Source organism: Lissotriton vulgaris, chromosome 1_1, assembly GCF_964263255.1.
Source record: "Lissotriton vulgaris chromosome 1_1, aLisVul1.2, whole genome shotgun sequence".
Taxonomy (NCBI): Eukaryota; Metazoa; Chordata; class Amphibia; order Caudata; family Salamandridae; genus Lissotriton; species Lissotriton vulgaris.
This window is the reverse complement of record NC_141685.1, coordinates 1,292,315,025-1,292,332,238: the sequence shown is the minus strand read 5'-3', so window position 1 is coordinate 1,292,332,238 and position 17,214 is coordinate 1,292,315,025. Positions and strand designations below refer to the sequence as shown.

General features: G+C 47.6%; 1 protein-coding gene across 3 annotated transcripts in view; it reads right to left on the bottom strand.

Annotated features, from left to right (window-relative positions):
• MAP3K12 (mitogen-activated protein kinase kinase kinase 12) overlaps positions 1-17,214 on the bottom strand; it is a 305,311-nt gene that overhangs the window by 109,166 nt on the left and 178,931 nt on the right. For all 3 annotated transcript variants that reach the window (XM_086965302.1, XM_086965294.1, XM_086965309.1), the window contains exon 6: positions 1,759-1,917. In XM_086965302.1, the coding sequence (XP_086821428.1) occupies positions 1,759-1,917 (159 nt within the window). The remainder of the gene's footprint in view (positions 1-1,758; positions 1,918-17,214) is intronic.

Here is a 17,214-nt window from a genome sequence, read left to right as displayed (position 1 = left end):
GAGGTTTACTATAAGTGCACCAGTTAGTAAGGTTGTGAGCATGAGGTTTAGCATGAGTGCACCAGTGCGTGAGGCTGAGCATGAAGTTTAATATGTGAGCACCAGTGCGCAAGGCTATGACTACGAGGTTCAATATAAGTACACCAGTGTGTGAGGCTGAGAGCATGAGATTTAGTATGTGAGCACCAGTGCACGAGGCTGAGCATTAAGTTTAATACGTGAACACCAGTGCGCAAGGCTATGACCACGAGGTTCAACATAAGTGAAGCAGTGTGCAAAGCTGTGAGCATGAGGTTTAGCATGAGTGCACCAATGCGTGAGGCTGAGCATGAAGTTTAATATGTGAGCACCAGTCCGCGAGGCTCTGACTACGAGGTTTAATATAAGTGCACCAGTGTGAAAAGCTGTGGGCACTTGGTTAAGTATGAGTGCACCATTTTCTGAGACTGTGAGCTTGTGGTTTAGTGTGAGTGCACCACTTTGCGAGGCTGTGAGCTTGAGGTTTAATATAAGTGCACCAGTGAGTAAGGCTGTGAGCATGAGGTTTAGCATGAGTGCACCAGTGCGTGAGGGTGAGCATGAAGTTTAATATGTGAGCACCAGTTTGCGAGGCTATGACCACGAGGTTTAATATAAGTTCACCAGTGTGCAAAGCTGTGGGCACTAGGTTTAGCATGAGTGCACCAGTGCTTGAGGCTGAGCATGAAGTTTAATATGTGAGCACCAGTCCGCGAGGCTATGACCACGAGGTTTAATATAAGTGCACCAGTGTGCAAAGCTGTGGGCACAAGGTTAAGTATGAGTGCACCACTTTGCGAGGCTGTGAGCTTGAGGTTTAGTGTGAGTGCACCAGTGAGTAAGGCTGTGAGTCTGAGGTTTAGTGAGGGTGCACCAGTGTGCAAAGCTGTGAGCATGAGGTTTAGTGTGAGTGCAACACTTTGCAAGGCTGTGAGCTTGAGGTTTAGTGTGAGTGCACCGCTTTGCAAGGCTGTGAACTTGAGGTTTAATATAAGTGCACCAGTGAGTACGTCTGTGTGAGCATTAGGTTTAGTGTGAGTGCACCACTTTGTGTGGCTGTGAGCTTGAGGCTTAGCATGAGTGCACTAGTTTGCGACGCTTTGAGCATGACGTTAACTGTGAGTGCACCAGTGGGCAAGGCTCCGAGCATGAGGTTTAGCATGAGTGCACCAGTGCCTGAGGCTGAGCATGAAGTTTAATATGTCAGCACCAGTGGGCGAGGCTATGAACACGAGGTTTAATATAAGCACACCAGTTTGCAAAGCTGTGAGCGTGAGCTTTCACAGCAAAGCCCTAGCGTGCAAATATGAGGCCTAGCGTAGCATTGAAACCACTAAAAACTCTGGGAGGGTAATAAGATGTCCTAAACGAGCGTGGCGGTTGGGTGGAGGAAACTGGTTGTAGTTGTTACTGGATATTAGATGATGGCAGTGGAAGGAAAGGGGGTGAGAAAGGGGAACAGTGGCTAAAACCTATACCCTAGACATTAACTCCACCAGGACACACTGCTATTCTATTCTGGTTTGACCTGAAGCGTTAATACAAACGCATCATGTTATCGCGAGTTCACTGGTAACCCCTAGGATGCCCCAGATGGATGACACCCTCCCCACAAGGGTCAAACATGATGCCCTCCACATGTATTCCTGGGGCATATTTTGGCTAACTGAGCATTGTTTGCTTGAGCAAAGGAAGGTGGGACAGCTTCAGTGGGGCAGCAGTAGTAGACCTGGAACTCACCAGCACTGGCGCAGTAGGATCTTGAAGCCATCGGGGCAACTTGAAGGGACAGGCAAGTGGAGGCTGTTGCTACCTACACCCCAGATGATGGCTGATGAATCCACATCTTTGTAGGGAATCTCCCCTGTCAGGAGCTCCCACAGGACCACGCCAAAAGACCTGGGAGGAAAGAAGAAGACCATGAAACGAGGTTACAAATACTGTGTAGCCCAACTCTGGGCCTGCTACATTTAGGTGTATACATATCATCACTTTGAGGGATTAGCACTTTTTTGTATAATACCAGCAATAAATGTTGGGCTCTGCTCACATTCCTTCACTAAGGGACCATAGTCGCAGATGGTTAGCAACAGAAAGTGGCCCAAAAGGCAGCAAAATTCGAGTCAATGTTTCTTGAACATGTTCACAAAACACTGAAGACAAAACTTAACAAAGGTTTATCAATAAAATCGACCAACACCTGACGACTTTCAGTTAGGTTAGAGCATCTCAGCAATAAATGTAAACATTCTTTTTATCTCTAAAAGCACATATAGTCATAGTAGTCCCTTGCACTGAGGAGAACTATTTTGTGTGTGACTGTGCTCCTTGTGAAAGGGCAAAATTCCATCACCTAAAGTGAAGTTAGCCAGTGGCTGAAATGGGCGGACCCCCTACCCCATGGTCTGTGCTGTAGTGGCTGAAGAAGAATATGATTGAGCAACAATAACAGACCAAAAGATAAACAAGGCTTGTTGAAAGCCCCTGTAAGTACATAAAAGATACATATATTTAGCAAATCAAAAGGTCTTAGCGGAAACCAGATCTACAAACAAGCAATAATAAACCCAATAAGCCTGGCAATGACTGTAACCTTTTTGGCTTTGTCAATGCTTGTTTTTACTTGTTGTTGGGAGAGTTGACGGGCACTCGTCAGTATAAAACAAGTATTGTCAAAGTCAATAGGTTTCACACTAGAAGAGAGCTATTGGCTTTGTCACTATCCTTTAGCCTTGTTCAGTAGCACCACTGCTGTGCAGCACAGCTGAAAGTGAAAAGGCCTATGACAAAGCCAGTACTGGCCTCATCATAGCACTTTTTTAGGTCTCGTGCCTAGCGTTGCAGTGTGCAGCACTGCTCGAGCAGCGCAAGACATTTAGTAGGTAAAAATGGGGTTTCAGAAGCTGATGGTAGCACTGATGATAACAATGGGACTAGTGCTGATGCCAACAATGAGAATAGCACTGATAACAATGGGACTAGTGCCCATGCCAACAATGAGAATAGCGCTGATGATACCAATGGGAATAGTGCCGATGCCAACAATGAGAATAGCACTGATGATAACAATGGGACTAGGGCTGATGCCAACAATGAGAATAGCACTGATGATAACAATGGGACTAGGGCTGATGCCAACAATGAGAATAGCACTGATGATAACAATGGGACTAGGGCTGATGCCAACAATGAGAATAGCGCTGATGATAACAATGGGACTAGTGCTGATGCCAACAATGGGAATAGCACTGATGATAACAATGGGAATAGTGCCGATGCCAACAATGAGAATAGCACTCATAACCATGGGACTAGTGCTGATGACAAAAATTAGAATAGCACTGATAACAATGGAACCAGTGCTCATGACAACAATGAGATTAGCGCTGATGATACCAATGGGACTAGTGCTCCTGACAACAATGAGAATAGCACTGATGATAACAATGGGACTAGTGCAGATGCCAACAATGAGAATAGCACGGATGATAACAATGGGACTATTGCTCATGACAGCAATGAGAATAGCACTGATAATCATGGGACTAGTGCCCATGACAACAATGAGAATAGCGCTGATGATAACAATGGGACTAGTGCTGATGCCAACAATGGGAATAGCACTGATGCTAACAATGGGAATCGTGCCGATGCCAACAATGAGAATAGCACTGATAACCATGGGACTAGTGCCCATGACAACAATGAGAATAGTGCTGGTGATACCAATGGGACTAGTGCTGATGCCAACAATGAGAATAGCACTGATGATACCAATGGGTCTAGTGCCGATGCCAACAATGAGAATAGCACTGATGATACCAATGAGACTAGTGCCCATGACAACAATGAGAATAGCGCTGATGATACCAATGGGACTAGTGCCGATGCCAACAATAGGAATAGCACTAATGATAACAATGGGACTAGTGCCGATGCAGACAATGAGAATAGCACTGATGATAACAATGGGACTATTGCTTATGACAACAATGAGAATAGCACTGATGATAACAATGGGGCTAGTGCTGATGCCAACAATGAGAATAGCACTGATAACCATGGGAGTAGTTCCCATGACAACAATAAGAATAGCGCTGATGATACCAATGGGACTAGTGCTGATGCCAACAATGAGAATAGCACTCATGATACCAACGAGAGTAGTGTTGATGCCAACAATGAGAATAGCACTGATAGCCATGGGACTAGTGCCCATGACCACAATGAGAATAGCGCTGATGATACCAATGGGACTAGTGCAGATGCCAACAATGACAATAGCACTGATGATAACAATGGGAGTAGTGTTGATGCCAACAATGAGAATAGCACTGATGCTAACAACGGGACTAGTGGTGATGATAACAATGAAAATAGCTCTGATGATAACAATGGGACTAGTGCTCATGACAACAATGAGTATAGCACTGATGATAACAATGACTATAGCTCTGATGATAACAGTGGGACTAGTGCTAACCAGAACAGTGACAATAGTGCTGATGACAGCAATGAGACTAGTGCTGATGACAACACTAATGACAATGAAAATAGCGCTGATGATAACAATGAGACTAGTGCCGATGACAACAAGAGTAGTGCCGATGACAACGAGAGTAGTGCCGATGACAACGAGACTAGTGCCAATGACAACAATAACAAAAGCACTGATGATAACAGGACTAGTGTAGATGGCAACAAAACACAATGGTTCAGCACTCCACAGCAAGTAATAATAAACCAATCATTTTTGAAGAATCCGCACAGTAGGGTTTAAAAAATTTCTTTTATTCATATTTCTCCAAGCAAAGCGTAGCCAACGTGTTTCGTCCAAAGGACTTCTTCAGGGCAAAAGTAGCGAAAAAGATGTCAACTGTTGGTTTTTAGTGTTCGATAGATACAGTCATGGATATGAAGGTTCAAAGATACAAGAGTATGCAGGGATGGCCACCTTATAAATGTATTAGCAGTCTGTCCTTGGATCATTGGCCTCAATATATATTTGCAGGACTGTGTTCCTTAGACTAGTTCCAGATTTCTGATTTCTCAGCCAATCATAGTGGCGCTTGTAATCCCCTTGTGGTAAATATCATCGTCCATCACGCGTCACTGTTTGCAGCAAAAGGTCGACCTTTTGCTGCAAACGAGCGGAGGGAGACCGGAGACAACAAACAGGGGCAAAGGAGGGGCGGGCAGAAGGTTACAGTGAGGAGGTGGTTGACAACATGGTGGAGGGGATGGTGAGTCAGGGTGTGAAATTGATAAGAGGGAGTGGCAGAGAGGAGAGAATGGCTGGGAGCAAGCACACTGGCAATGGAGTTACTGGGGAAGCTGATGGATAACACAGTGGGATTAGTTGGGGGCAGGCAACAACATGGACAACAATGGAAATGGTGGCAAGCAAAACATGAGGAAGAGAGGAAGGAACACGTGGGAGAAGTACACAAGGAAGTTAGCTTAAAGGCAAGAGCACACCTCCCTCGCATCGAGAAGACGAGAAGTGGAGGACACTCCTTCTCATACCTCGCAGCCAAGACCTGGAACGATCTTCCGGAACACCTCCGAACCTCCCCCTCCCTCGTGAACTTCCAATGAAACCCAAAGACATGGCTCTTCCAGATGAAAGAGGCATGATCTTCTTTCCCTCAGGCCTGCCCTACTCAGTTCCTGGATACCCTCACAGGTGATTAGCTGCGCTCTACAAATTCACATAACACAACAGAGTGGAATAGCATAGAGTGGAGTGGCATAGAGTAGAGTGGAGTTGTGTGTCATACAATGGAGGTGCATGCCATGAAATGGCGCAGAGTGGAGTGCCATAGAGTGGAGTGATGGAGTGCCTTTGTGTGGAGTGGAGTAGAGTGGAGTGCCATGTTGCAAAGTGAAGTGGCGAGGGGGGAGTGGAGTGTTGTAGAGTAGAAGGGCACGGAGTGGAGGAAAGTGTCTTACACTTGAGTGACTTAGAGTGTCAGAGTGGAGTGATGTAGAGTAGAGTGGCGTAGAGTTCAGTAGAGTGTCATAGACTGGAGTGGCATAGAGTTTCATGGAGAGTCTTGGAGAAGTCTAGAAGGAGTAGAGCATCAGAGTGGACTACAGTGGAGGGGTGTAGAGTGGAGGGGCATAGTTTGGAGCAGAGTGTCGTAGAGTGGAGCAGCATCGAATGCCTTGCAGTGGAGTCGCACAGAGTGGAGTGTTGCGTCGTGGAGTAGAGTGGAGTGGCGTAAAATTGAGTGGAATTGCATAAAGTGAAGTAGTATGTAGTGGCATATAATGGAGTAGATTGTCATAGAGTGAAGTGGCATAGAGTGGAACAGAGTGCTGTGCCATTGAGTGGAGCAGTGTCTTAGAGTGGTGTGGAGTGGAGTGACAGAGTGGAGGGGCACAGAGTGCAGTAGAGTGTTGTAGAGTGTCGTAGAATATCGTAGAGTAGAGTGGCCTAGAGTGGATTGTCGTAGAGAGAAGTTGCGTGTCGTAGAGTGGAGCTGCATGACGTAGAATGGCGCACAGTATAGTGGCATGGAGAAGAGTGGAGTGGCGTGGTGCAGAGTGGCATAGAGTGTTGTGGAGAGAGTACAGTTTGTAGAGTGGAAGGTTGTGGAGTGGAGTAGCATAGAGTGGAGTAGGGTGTTGTACACTGGAATGGCATGAAGTGATGTAGAGTGGAGTGACGTAGAGTGGCACAGAGTGTCGTAGGGTGGAGTAGCATTGAGTGGAGTAGAGTGTCATGAGAGTTGTGGAGTGTCATGGAGGGAGTAGAGTGTCAAACAATGGAGTGTAGTGGAGGGATATAAATTTGAGTAGTGCACCGTAGAGTGGAGTGGTATAGAGTGTCATAGAGTGGGCTGCTGTGTTGCAAAACAGAGCGGTGTGTCGTAGAGTGTAGTGGCGTGCCATAGTAGAGTGGAGTGTTGTAGAGTGGAATGACGTTTCATAGAGTGGAGGAGCATGTCAGAGTGGAGGAGCATAAAGAAGAGTGGTGTAGAAGGGAGTGGTGTGTCATAGAGTAGCGTAGATTGCAGGAGCATAGATCGAAGGGGCATAGTTTGGAAGGGGGCAGAGTGGAGTAAAGTGTCAGAGTGGAGTGTTGTGGAGTCGTATAGTGTGCAGAGTAGAGTGCTGTGGCGTGGACTGAAGTGGACAGTCATGGAGTGGCGTAGAGTGTGAGGGAGTGTCATGGAGAGAGTAGAGTGTTGTACAGTGGAAGGACATAGAGTAGAGTGTTGTAGATTGGAGTGGCATAGAGTTTCATACACTTAAGTGACACACAGTGTTGTAGAGGGGAGTGGCAAAGAGTAGAGAAGAGTGGCATATAGTGGAGAATACTTTTGTGGCATAGAGTGGAGTGACTTAGAGTGGACTGGTATGTTGTAAAGCAGAGTGTCGAGTCATACAGTAGAGTGGCGTGGAGTGTTGTAGAGTTGAGGGACATGTCATAGAGTAGTGTGGTGTAGAGTAGAGTGGCGTGTTGTAGAGAGAAGTGTCAATGGATGGAATGGGGTGGCATGTTGTAGCGTGCAGTGGCGTGTTGTTGTGTGGAGTGAAGTGAAGAAGAGTAGACTGCTGCAGAGTGGAGTGCGTAGAGTGAAACACTGTGTCGCAGAGTGACATGGAGTGGAGAGGTGAAGAGTGGAATGGCATGTCGTAGACTAGAGTGGATTGGTTTGGCATGATGGAGTGGTGTGAAGTAGAGTGGAGTACTGTGGAGTGGAGTGGCATTGAGTGTCGTGGAAAGAGTAAATAGAGTAAATTGCTGTGGAGTGGTGTAGAAAGGAGCAGGGTGTTTGTAGAGTGGAGTGCCATATAGTGTCATGGAGAGTCCTAAGAGTATCATGGAGAGAGACGAGGGACCTACAGTGGAGGGGCACAGACTGGAGTGGAGTGGGGTGGCATAGAGTGGAGTAGAGTGTGTAAGAGTGGAATGGAGTAGAGTTGAGTGATGTAAAATGGAGTAGAGTGGATTAGAGTGATTTGGAGCACAGTGGAGTAGATAGTGGTAGAGTGGAGTGGCATAGAGTAGAGCAGAGCGTCACAGAGTATCATAGCATAGACTGGAGTCGAGTGTCGTGGAGTAGAGTGATGTATAGTGGAGTGGCATAGAGTGTCATAGATTGGAATGGCATGGAGGGGCGTAGAGTGGCACAGAGTGGAGGGGTATGGAGAGGTGTGGTGGTGAGAGGAGGGGCAGAGAGTGCCATAGATTGGAGTAAAGGATCTGAGTGGAGTGGCATAGAGTGGAGTAGAATAGAATAGAGTTGAGGGTAATACTGGGTTGTACAGTGTTGTGGCATAGGGCAGAGGGGAGTAGAATGGAGGGGAGAGGCGTGGAGTGGCCTATTGCAGAGTGGAGTGTCAGAGTGGATGGGCGTGGCATAGAGTGGAGGGGCATAGACTGGAGTGGGGTGTCGTACAGTAGAGTACAGTTGTGTGTCGAAGAGTGGCATAGAGTTGAGGGATGTAGAGTTGCACAGGGTGGAGTAGAGTGGCGTGGTGTGCAGTAGTAAGGAGTATGCATGGTGTGGTAGCGCACCACCATTACAGCAAACACATTTTCAATTGAAATAACCATTACATTTGTACAAACATACAGATTTACTGATACAGCGCACAAACGATAATGTGTGGAAATGGCATCATCTAATGCACTTGATTTGTTTTGTTTTATTAAAAGATTTCTTTCCACCACACTGCAGATTTACGAAAAAATGTGCTTCATTTGTGCTTTCCTAATTATAAAATTTTCTGAAATATTTGCTATATTCATTTCCAGAATCTACATTTTTTTGTGTGCTAGAAAAAAAGCCTTTCCTTTCATAACCTCACCAAGATTGTCACATAAGTCCTCTCCCTTTGAAATCAGAGAAAGAAAAGTAAATCCAAGCTCCCTCAGAAGACAGAGCCTGACATCTGACCTCTGTTTTTGAATGCACTGCAAATGTGACAAGATTAAGATCAAAATGTAAAGAACTGTTTACAGAAGGCGAGCACTCACAAAAGAATACAAGTAGACAGGTAAATAGGCTATGCTCCATGGGAGGAACTAACACAAGGTAGATAGCCTAAAATAAATAAATCCAACAAATAGAAAGCAAGCAACTGTGAGTTACAAAACAGAAATCCAATGGTAAGCAATGGGCGGAATGCATTCTGAGGGAAGCTTTCAGAACGTCCCAGCAAGTTTTCAGCAACCCAGACAGCTGCGCTGTTAAGCAGGTTTCAATGCTTTGTGTTTCAAAAAGCATGCACTGCCATAGAAGTCCCTGGCAACAAACCTATTTTGATTGCCGAGTGCTCCTAGAGCAAGAACTGAATGCAGACACTCACTGTGTACTTAGACAATGTAAACCAGGCTGATCCACTGACCATGTTGAATGCTCTAGGGCAGGGTCTCCAACCAGTAGCTCGGGAGCTACTGGTAGCTCACCAGCACCCTCAAAGTAGCTCTCAGAGGTGAAGCCAAACCAATCCGATCTCAGGGATTCTGTGTATTTAAAGAAGGCAGCACTGCTTGTTTCATTACCCGTGAGAGTTTGCAACAGCCAAACCAATGGCAGGACCTCTTGATAACACTCAAACACACACTCTGTTGGCCTATCAATCAATCAGGGATTTATAGAGTGCACTACTCACATATAAGGGTCTCAAAGCACTGGGGGGAGGGGCATTTAGACAGCTCCGGTCATTCGAAAAGCCAGGTCTTGAGGCTCTTCCTGAATGCTTTCAGTGTGGGGCTTCGTCTGATTCTGGGGGAGAGTTTGTTCCATGTCTTGGCCGTGATGTAGGAGAAGGATCTGCCTCTGTGGATGCAAGTGGTTTCGGCCAAGGCCTGGTCAGCAGAGTGGAGATTTCTCTTGGAGGCATAGAAGGAGGTATTGGGGTCCGGTGTTGTAGACGGCTTTGTAGGTGTGTGTGTGAGCAACTTGAAGGTCACTCTATTTTGGAAGGGGAGCCAGTGGAGGTCTCGTAGGTGCTGGGTGATGTAGTCTTGTTGTGGGATGCTGAGGACGAGTCTGGCTGCCGTGTTCTGGCAGTCTGGAGTTTGTGGAGCAGATATTTGTTGATTCCGGCATGGAGGGCATTCCGGTAGTCCAGTCTGCTGGTGATGAGTGCATGGGTGACGGTCTTCCTGCATTTGGGGGGGATCCATTTAAAGGTTTTGCAAAGTATGCGGAGGGTGTTGTAGCATGTGGAGGCTACAGTGTTGGCCTATGGGTCTGCCACATGAACCATCTTTATCCCCTTTAAATTTACCTAAGAAGGAGATTGGCCATGTTATATGCCCTGCTCTATCAGTCACACCATGTGTGAAATCAAAGCACAGTGGCAGCAGTAACCAAGGCTGACCCACCAAAGTGTGTGACTGCAAGAACTAGAGTGAAAATGTGTTAGTTGGGAGCATGATCAACCAAAGAGCTGAGGGAAGAGAGTATGCCTCCAGGGCAGAGAAAATTAGAAGCATCACATTCATTTGTGTGTGGGTGTGTGACATTGTGTCCTTCCCTAATAAACAGTTATGGTTCCTTAAAGCTACTCCTGGTGTCAAGGGCTGCCAAATATGTATGCTGGTCCCCATCATAAAAGTATTATCTCTGGCGCAATTGTGCCCATTCATTTTTTTAAAATAAATTTTTATTGATCTTTCCATCCAACATATCACCACACCATTGTCATATTCTAGACCATTGCGCAGATGGTCCCAAAACCAATTTGTAAAACAGGAGGAATAAACTCTCAACATTCTTCCCCTAACTACCCTACCCGCCTCCCTCTCCACCTCCACCCCCCTTGTCAGTGTGCCCTTGCCTACCCCCCTCATCTAGACATGCAAACAAGGATTCAATTTATCTAACACAGCTTAATGGAGAATAATACCGTCCCTGGTCTCGGTAGACAGGAGGTTCCTTTTAGTTACTCATGTGTGCTCTGAGCCCTGCCCTGATTCCGCTAAACTTCTTAACCTAGAGAGTGAGCTGACTCCTCTCGTTGTGTGTTGAGGTATCCCCTTCCCCATTATACTCCCCAGTGTTCCCCGCTCTGGCCTCCGTGTCCTGAGCTATTCCTGCGTCCCCTTCTTCTTCCCCATCCACTTCCATATGTGACTGGAGCCCCGCTACCAATGCACCCCACGCTCTTGCTGCCTCCAGCGCCTTATCATTGGATGGACGCCTGGCTAGTTGCAGACGAAGGGACCCTTGACTGCTCGCCCAGTTCAAGAAACTCACCCTCCATCTTTGAAAGTTATGTCCCGCTCTCGCCTTCCAATGCATGGTAAGCTCCCTCTTTGACATTATCAACCCCAAATCGTAAAACTTGCTAGTAATTTTAGTGTTAGGGGTGTGCGGGAACCAAAGCAAAAGGCAAGTTCCCATCGCCACCTCCAGTGTACGCTCCGTTACTCGGTTCAAACACACTACCACGTCTGTCCATTGTGCCTGTTCATGGTATAATTGTGCCATTGCCATAATATTTTCATCCTTGACTATTTTGGGCATACAAGTCTAGTATTTACATACTTACTGCCATTGCTGACATATCAAGAGCATGACTGGCTTGCTTTTAGCCATTCCTGAGAGTGGCAACCGCTTCTCCCATAATAATGTCCATAACTGGTATATGTTGGACAGTCAGCTGTGATAGAGTAGTAGCCCCGGTTTAATGGTGGGCATTATTAGCATAACAGATGCATTAATAGTGTTATGGTGAGCAATCATGGCCTATGATTCCAATTCCTGGGTATTTGAAGCAGAATTTGTCCATCAGAGGCATTTTTACATGGCAGTACTCAACGAAAACGGAAAGCTGATGTTTAGGGGCTGTGTATTTTCTAACAAAGAAAACTCATTTGATATGTAAAGGAAAAAAAAATTGTTTTTTTCTGAAAAGGTTTTTTGGGGGAAAATTGAGTTTGATTGCTCAAAGTGGAAAGTGGTTTTGATAGAAAAATATGTGTATTTTTAAAAACTAATAAGCTAATGAAGACAAAATATTACAGTTCTAAAACACATTTAAAGTTGTTAGCTGAATGATCATTCAATTTGAGTTGGGGAGACTTACGTAGTACCCTTTGTGGCACACAGCATGTGATGATTTGAATTTTACTTGATTACAAGCATTTAATATTGATAAACGTTTTCCTAGCATTCTGCTGATAACTTCATTCTGGAATGTTTGGGTGGTTACTACTGATAAATCGTTCTTAGGGTTGTCATAGTGTAATGTTAATACATAGCATTTTACAGTGATAAAATATGCTAGTAGCTCGGCAGGACTTTCCATGAGCAGATTAGCTCTCACTACAGAAAAGGTTGGAGACCCCTGCTCTAGGGGGTGAAAAAAAATGTAATGACACAAAAATTGACCAGTAGATGAAGATAGCTGGCTGAAAGCCCCTAAACGCAAGTATATTATAAATATCTATTTTCTGAAATCGAAAGGTTCTGGCTCATACCAAACCTAACAAAGCAGGATCCAAATGAATATCTGTTAAGATTCCAAGGTAGGGTGACCAGGCGTCCTGGATTTGCCCACAGTCACGGTTTTCGCAAGCTGTCCCGGCAGATTTCAAGAAATGAAGCTCATGTCCCGGTTTTTAGAGAGGGTCGGCTGAAAACGGTGGGAGGTATCTTTTTATGTTTTGCAAAGCAGGGATTGTTAGCAGCTGTTATCGGAAAACAATTTAATTACCAGGCATGCTACTGGCTATAAAAATTGCATTTTATGTACGGTCTCACTGCTTCTTCTGTAATTCTCTGCTAGGAAGCATTGTCATTCTGTGCGCTGGGTTGAAGTAAAATTGTAGTCCTACTATTTTTGGGAAATGTCCCGGTTTTTTTGGCTTTAAAATTCTGGTCACTCCATACCAAGGTCTGTATTTTCTGCTGCCACCCTGGGAATATGAACCGTGAGCAGACCTGCAGGCCAGACCATGTGTGCATAGATAATATATAAATCAGCTATATACTTACATATCAAAATAAAGCTATCAGGAAAATAAAATACCCGGGCGATACTCAAGCTCTGTTCCTTAAACGGAGAGTACCTCGCCCCATGCCCTGCCACCATCCCTTCCCCGCATTTTCCTGGATTGTTTGGTCTTACAGTACTGTTTCCGCTCCTGCAATATTCAATGCCCTGTGCAGGTTGCGTCATTTTCCGCCTGCCTTTTCTTAACCAGGGCGGGCCCCGCGGGACCCTCGGAGGAGGTCTCCGAAGTGCGGCGCGCCGGAGACGGCTGGCGCCAAGACGTAAAGGGGCAGCGAAGCGACCGTCGTCGAATTAATCATGGCCCCTGCATCCTCCCAGGCCCACCGGCTGGCGGGGGAGGTCCTTTCCACACGCCATGTCTGGGTCGAGTGACTACTGACAGCTAAGGAATGGAAAACGGCTACTCGCAAGGAGTGGGGTTGTACGGGGGAAAGCACCAAGGAGACCATTCAAATGGGGAACCGCGGGACGGTGGGAGAAGGGACGAGAGGTTGTGGCATAACGACCAGAGCTGCCGCCTCTGGACCTGGGGTGCTAGGTTGGAATCTCCCCATGCCTATAAAAAACGAATGCCTCCATGTTTTAAGTAACTGGTGCTCTTGTAAAGCGCTCCAATACCTTCCGGTCGAGTTCGCGCTATATAAATCTGCAAAAAAGGGAACCCGGGTTTTATTGTGATGTGGCCTGGCAAGAGAGGGAGAAGGCTCCATTTACATTGCAACACAGCTGACTGCCCCCAGGCGGCCGCCCCTTCACTGCGTGAGTCATGCGCGAGGGTCTCCGCGTTCCTGAGGTTTGAAATGGGCTTTCTGCCGTTCCCAGCACTCTATTGGCGGTAAAACCTCATGCCAGGCGCCCACACGCCCAACACATTTACAACGATGACTCACTTGGTTACCTCCGAGAGGCAATGGTGTCAGAAGCAGGAAGAGGGCGTTTTATTTATCTGCCAAGAGCAACTGCCAATGGCTTTAATTCTGAGACAGAGCCACACTCAGAACCGCGGATCACTCCTCACCCGGTTTTAATTTGGGATTTACTAGAAAGGATTCCCTCCGGTCACTTTTAATTGATATGTTTTTTTTCACGGTTACACTGTTTTTCGTGACAAAAAGAAACCAGTCCGTTTTGAAACATTTCAGGAAAAAAACGATGAAGCGTGGGTGCTTCCACCGAAGGTCGAAATTAGAGGCAAATTCACCTGTTTCGGTTTAGGTTTAAAAATAAAAAGATCAGCCCCTAGAGCTTTGGCCTTTAAGCCGCTTGGCTACACTGAGGATTTGCGTGGCAGGCTTTGGGGTTGTTTTTTTTTTGCTTATGAAGCTGTTGGTGAGAGGGGTTCAGCAATGGCCCCCGAAGGCCAGACCCATTCTAGAGTTACAGGGGGGGGGGGGGGGGCTTACTGAGAGGGATAGTGTATACAGGGAGTCTGAACTGTCGTTATTTACAATATCGTCAAACGCGGACACTGGTCCATCCATTCTGCAGGTATGTGCCCGATGGCCACATAGAAACGCCACTGTCCATGAGGGCAAATCCAACGCCCTGCCGAGGTCAGAGTCACTTAACAAGTGGGCCCTGCTCCTGCACCACGCGCTCAGGCTGAAGGATGTTTCTGTATTCACCGTCAACTTCCAAACGTGACAGAGCGTGCGCTGATGACAAGTACACAAAGAAATACTGATGGTCTGTGCGAAACGTCTCGGATACGTTTTTTTTTACCAATAAAACAATAATACATGGATAATTCCATGGGGATATGAGAATGTATTTATAGGCAGAGCGGGCACATGATCTCCCACAGTTCGACATGTCTGCGATTACTTCACCCAGGGTCCACTCGTCTTATCTATACACGTGTGAACTTCGAGCAGTTCTGAATGTCCTGCCCAACACTTTCTATTCTGAGGCTCGGAGTTTCAGGACTGCGCCTAGACGCCCGAGAATGCAACAAAGCGCTGTTGGGAGAAAACACGAGGTCACGTGGCAGCTGTCTGTAGCTAGACCGATCTACCTGAAGCCCTTCTGCGCCACTGCTTTCCAGGAGTAGCAGGAAGAGGGTGCGGACACCAGGGGCCATATTACACAGGGGGGGGGGGGGGCGTTGGGGGGTCGTGCATGACCCCAGGACACTATCGCACAAGGGACCCCCGGGGCAGCGCGTGGACGGCTATAGCCTGGGTGTCCTGTTCCTGTGTGTACTCCGGCGCTGGTGGGATCCCACGCCCCCTCGCACCTGCCCAGGGGGGCCGGTCCAGCCCCATCGGCACCGCTGAGATCTCCAAGACCTGCAGCCACGAGGCACCGATCCCGCTGCTGCCGCGTGGAAGCGCCGCAGTAATGAAGGGGCCGCGCCGCCGCTGCCTCTCACGCCCCCTCATTACTCCCGGCGCTCTCAGCCCAAACAGCAAATTAGTGAGAGGCCCTGGAGCCACCCACCGCGAGAAGAGCGAAAACAGAGGGGGGCTGTGGACTGGGACAAGCGCGGGCTTGGACTCTTCCTACAGGCAGGCAACGTGCGCGGGCGGGTGGAGGGATGGACACGTGAGCTGATGAATGGATGGATGAACGGTGCATGCTTTGATGGATGAGTGGGGGAAGGATGAGCGGATGGAGGACTGGGTGGAAGGATGAGCGGATGGAGGACTGGATGGAAGGATGAGTGGGTGGAAGCATGAGTGGGTGGAAGGATGAGCGGATGGATGAGTAGGTGGAAGGATGAGCGGATGGATGGGAGAAGGATGAGCGGATGGATGACTGGATGGAAGGATGAGCGGATGGATGAGGGGGAAGGATGAGCGGATGGAGGAGTAGGTGGAAGGATGAGCGGATGGAGGAGTAGGTGGAAGGATGAGCGGATGGATGACTGGGTGGAAGGATGAGCGGATGGATGACTGGGTGGAAGGATGAGCGGATGGATGAAGAGGGAAGGATGAGCGGATGGATGAGTAGGTGCAAGGATGAGCGGATGGATGACTGGGTGGAAGGATGAGCGGGTGGATGAGTAGGTGGAAGGATGAGCGGGTGGATGAGTAGGTGGAAGGATGAGCGGATGGATGAGTAGGTGGAAGGATGAGTAGGTGGAAGGGTGAGCGGGTGGATGAGTAGATGGAAGGATGAGCGGGTGGATGAGTAGGTGGAAGGATGAGTAGGTGGAAGGATGAGCGGGTGGATGAGTAGGTGGAAGGATGAGCGGGTGGATGAGTAGGTGGAAGGATGAGCGGATGGATGAGTAGGTGGAAGGATGAGCGGATGGATGAGTAGGTGGAAGGATGAGCAGGTGGATGAGTAGGTGGAAGTATGAGCGGATGGATGAGTAGGTGGAAGGATGAGCGTATGGATGGATGAGTAAGTGGGCAACTAGAGGGAGGGACGAGAGAGCGGATGTATGACCAGGTCGGCGGGCGCCTGCTTTGATAGATGAGCGGGTGGCCAGAAGAGCGGGTGGAGGAATGAAGAGATTGGCAAGTGAATGCGTAGATAGACGAGTGGGTGGATCAGTGGCTGGGTGTTCTGATGGGTTAGGTTAAATTTGATTCATCTCCCTCGAGTAAGGGTGCAGTAAAGCAGCCGTGTGTCGAGATTATCATGCGGCGTGTTTGTTGAAAGACCGGATTCAGCTGGACAAGAACACAGAGGTCTGAGAGGAAGGACATTGCTGGTTTCTGCCCGTTCAATGCATGTATTGCCCAGTTTCTAGATCACGTTTATTCTGTCAGTTTACATGTTCCTAAGCACTCTGTTAGATGATCGAGGACTTGACACTAGGCGCCTAAGCTCGCAGCGTGACGTCAGCAGTCAGACCTCTTGCCCCCTCAGTGCTGTCTCTACCATCACGCTCCCTAGAGCCAAGGGTGTTCAGCATCTGCCCAGGAAGACTCGATCGATGCCACATTTTTAGAACAACCACTGTCTACATAAACGGGTCCTTGAGTTCTCCCGACCCGTGTGCCCATTGAACTGCAGCGCCCACGCAGAGACGGTAAAGCATTACAGGGAAAAGGGCCTGAAAGTGGCTTCTTAGTTTTGTTCAGTGAACGGGGAGACTCACAGTGGCGAAATTGTACTTTGCCCGGAGTGCTCAAACTACTTGCATCGCTTCACTGCACGTGAAAGTACACTATGGGAAGAGAATATATATATATGTATGTAGTGAGCAAGGCGGACTTGTCCGCCAAAACGCGTCTGGTCGTCTTTCTTATTAATAAAGAC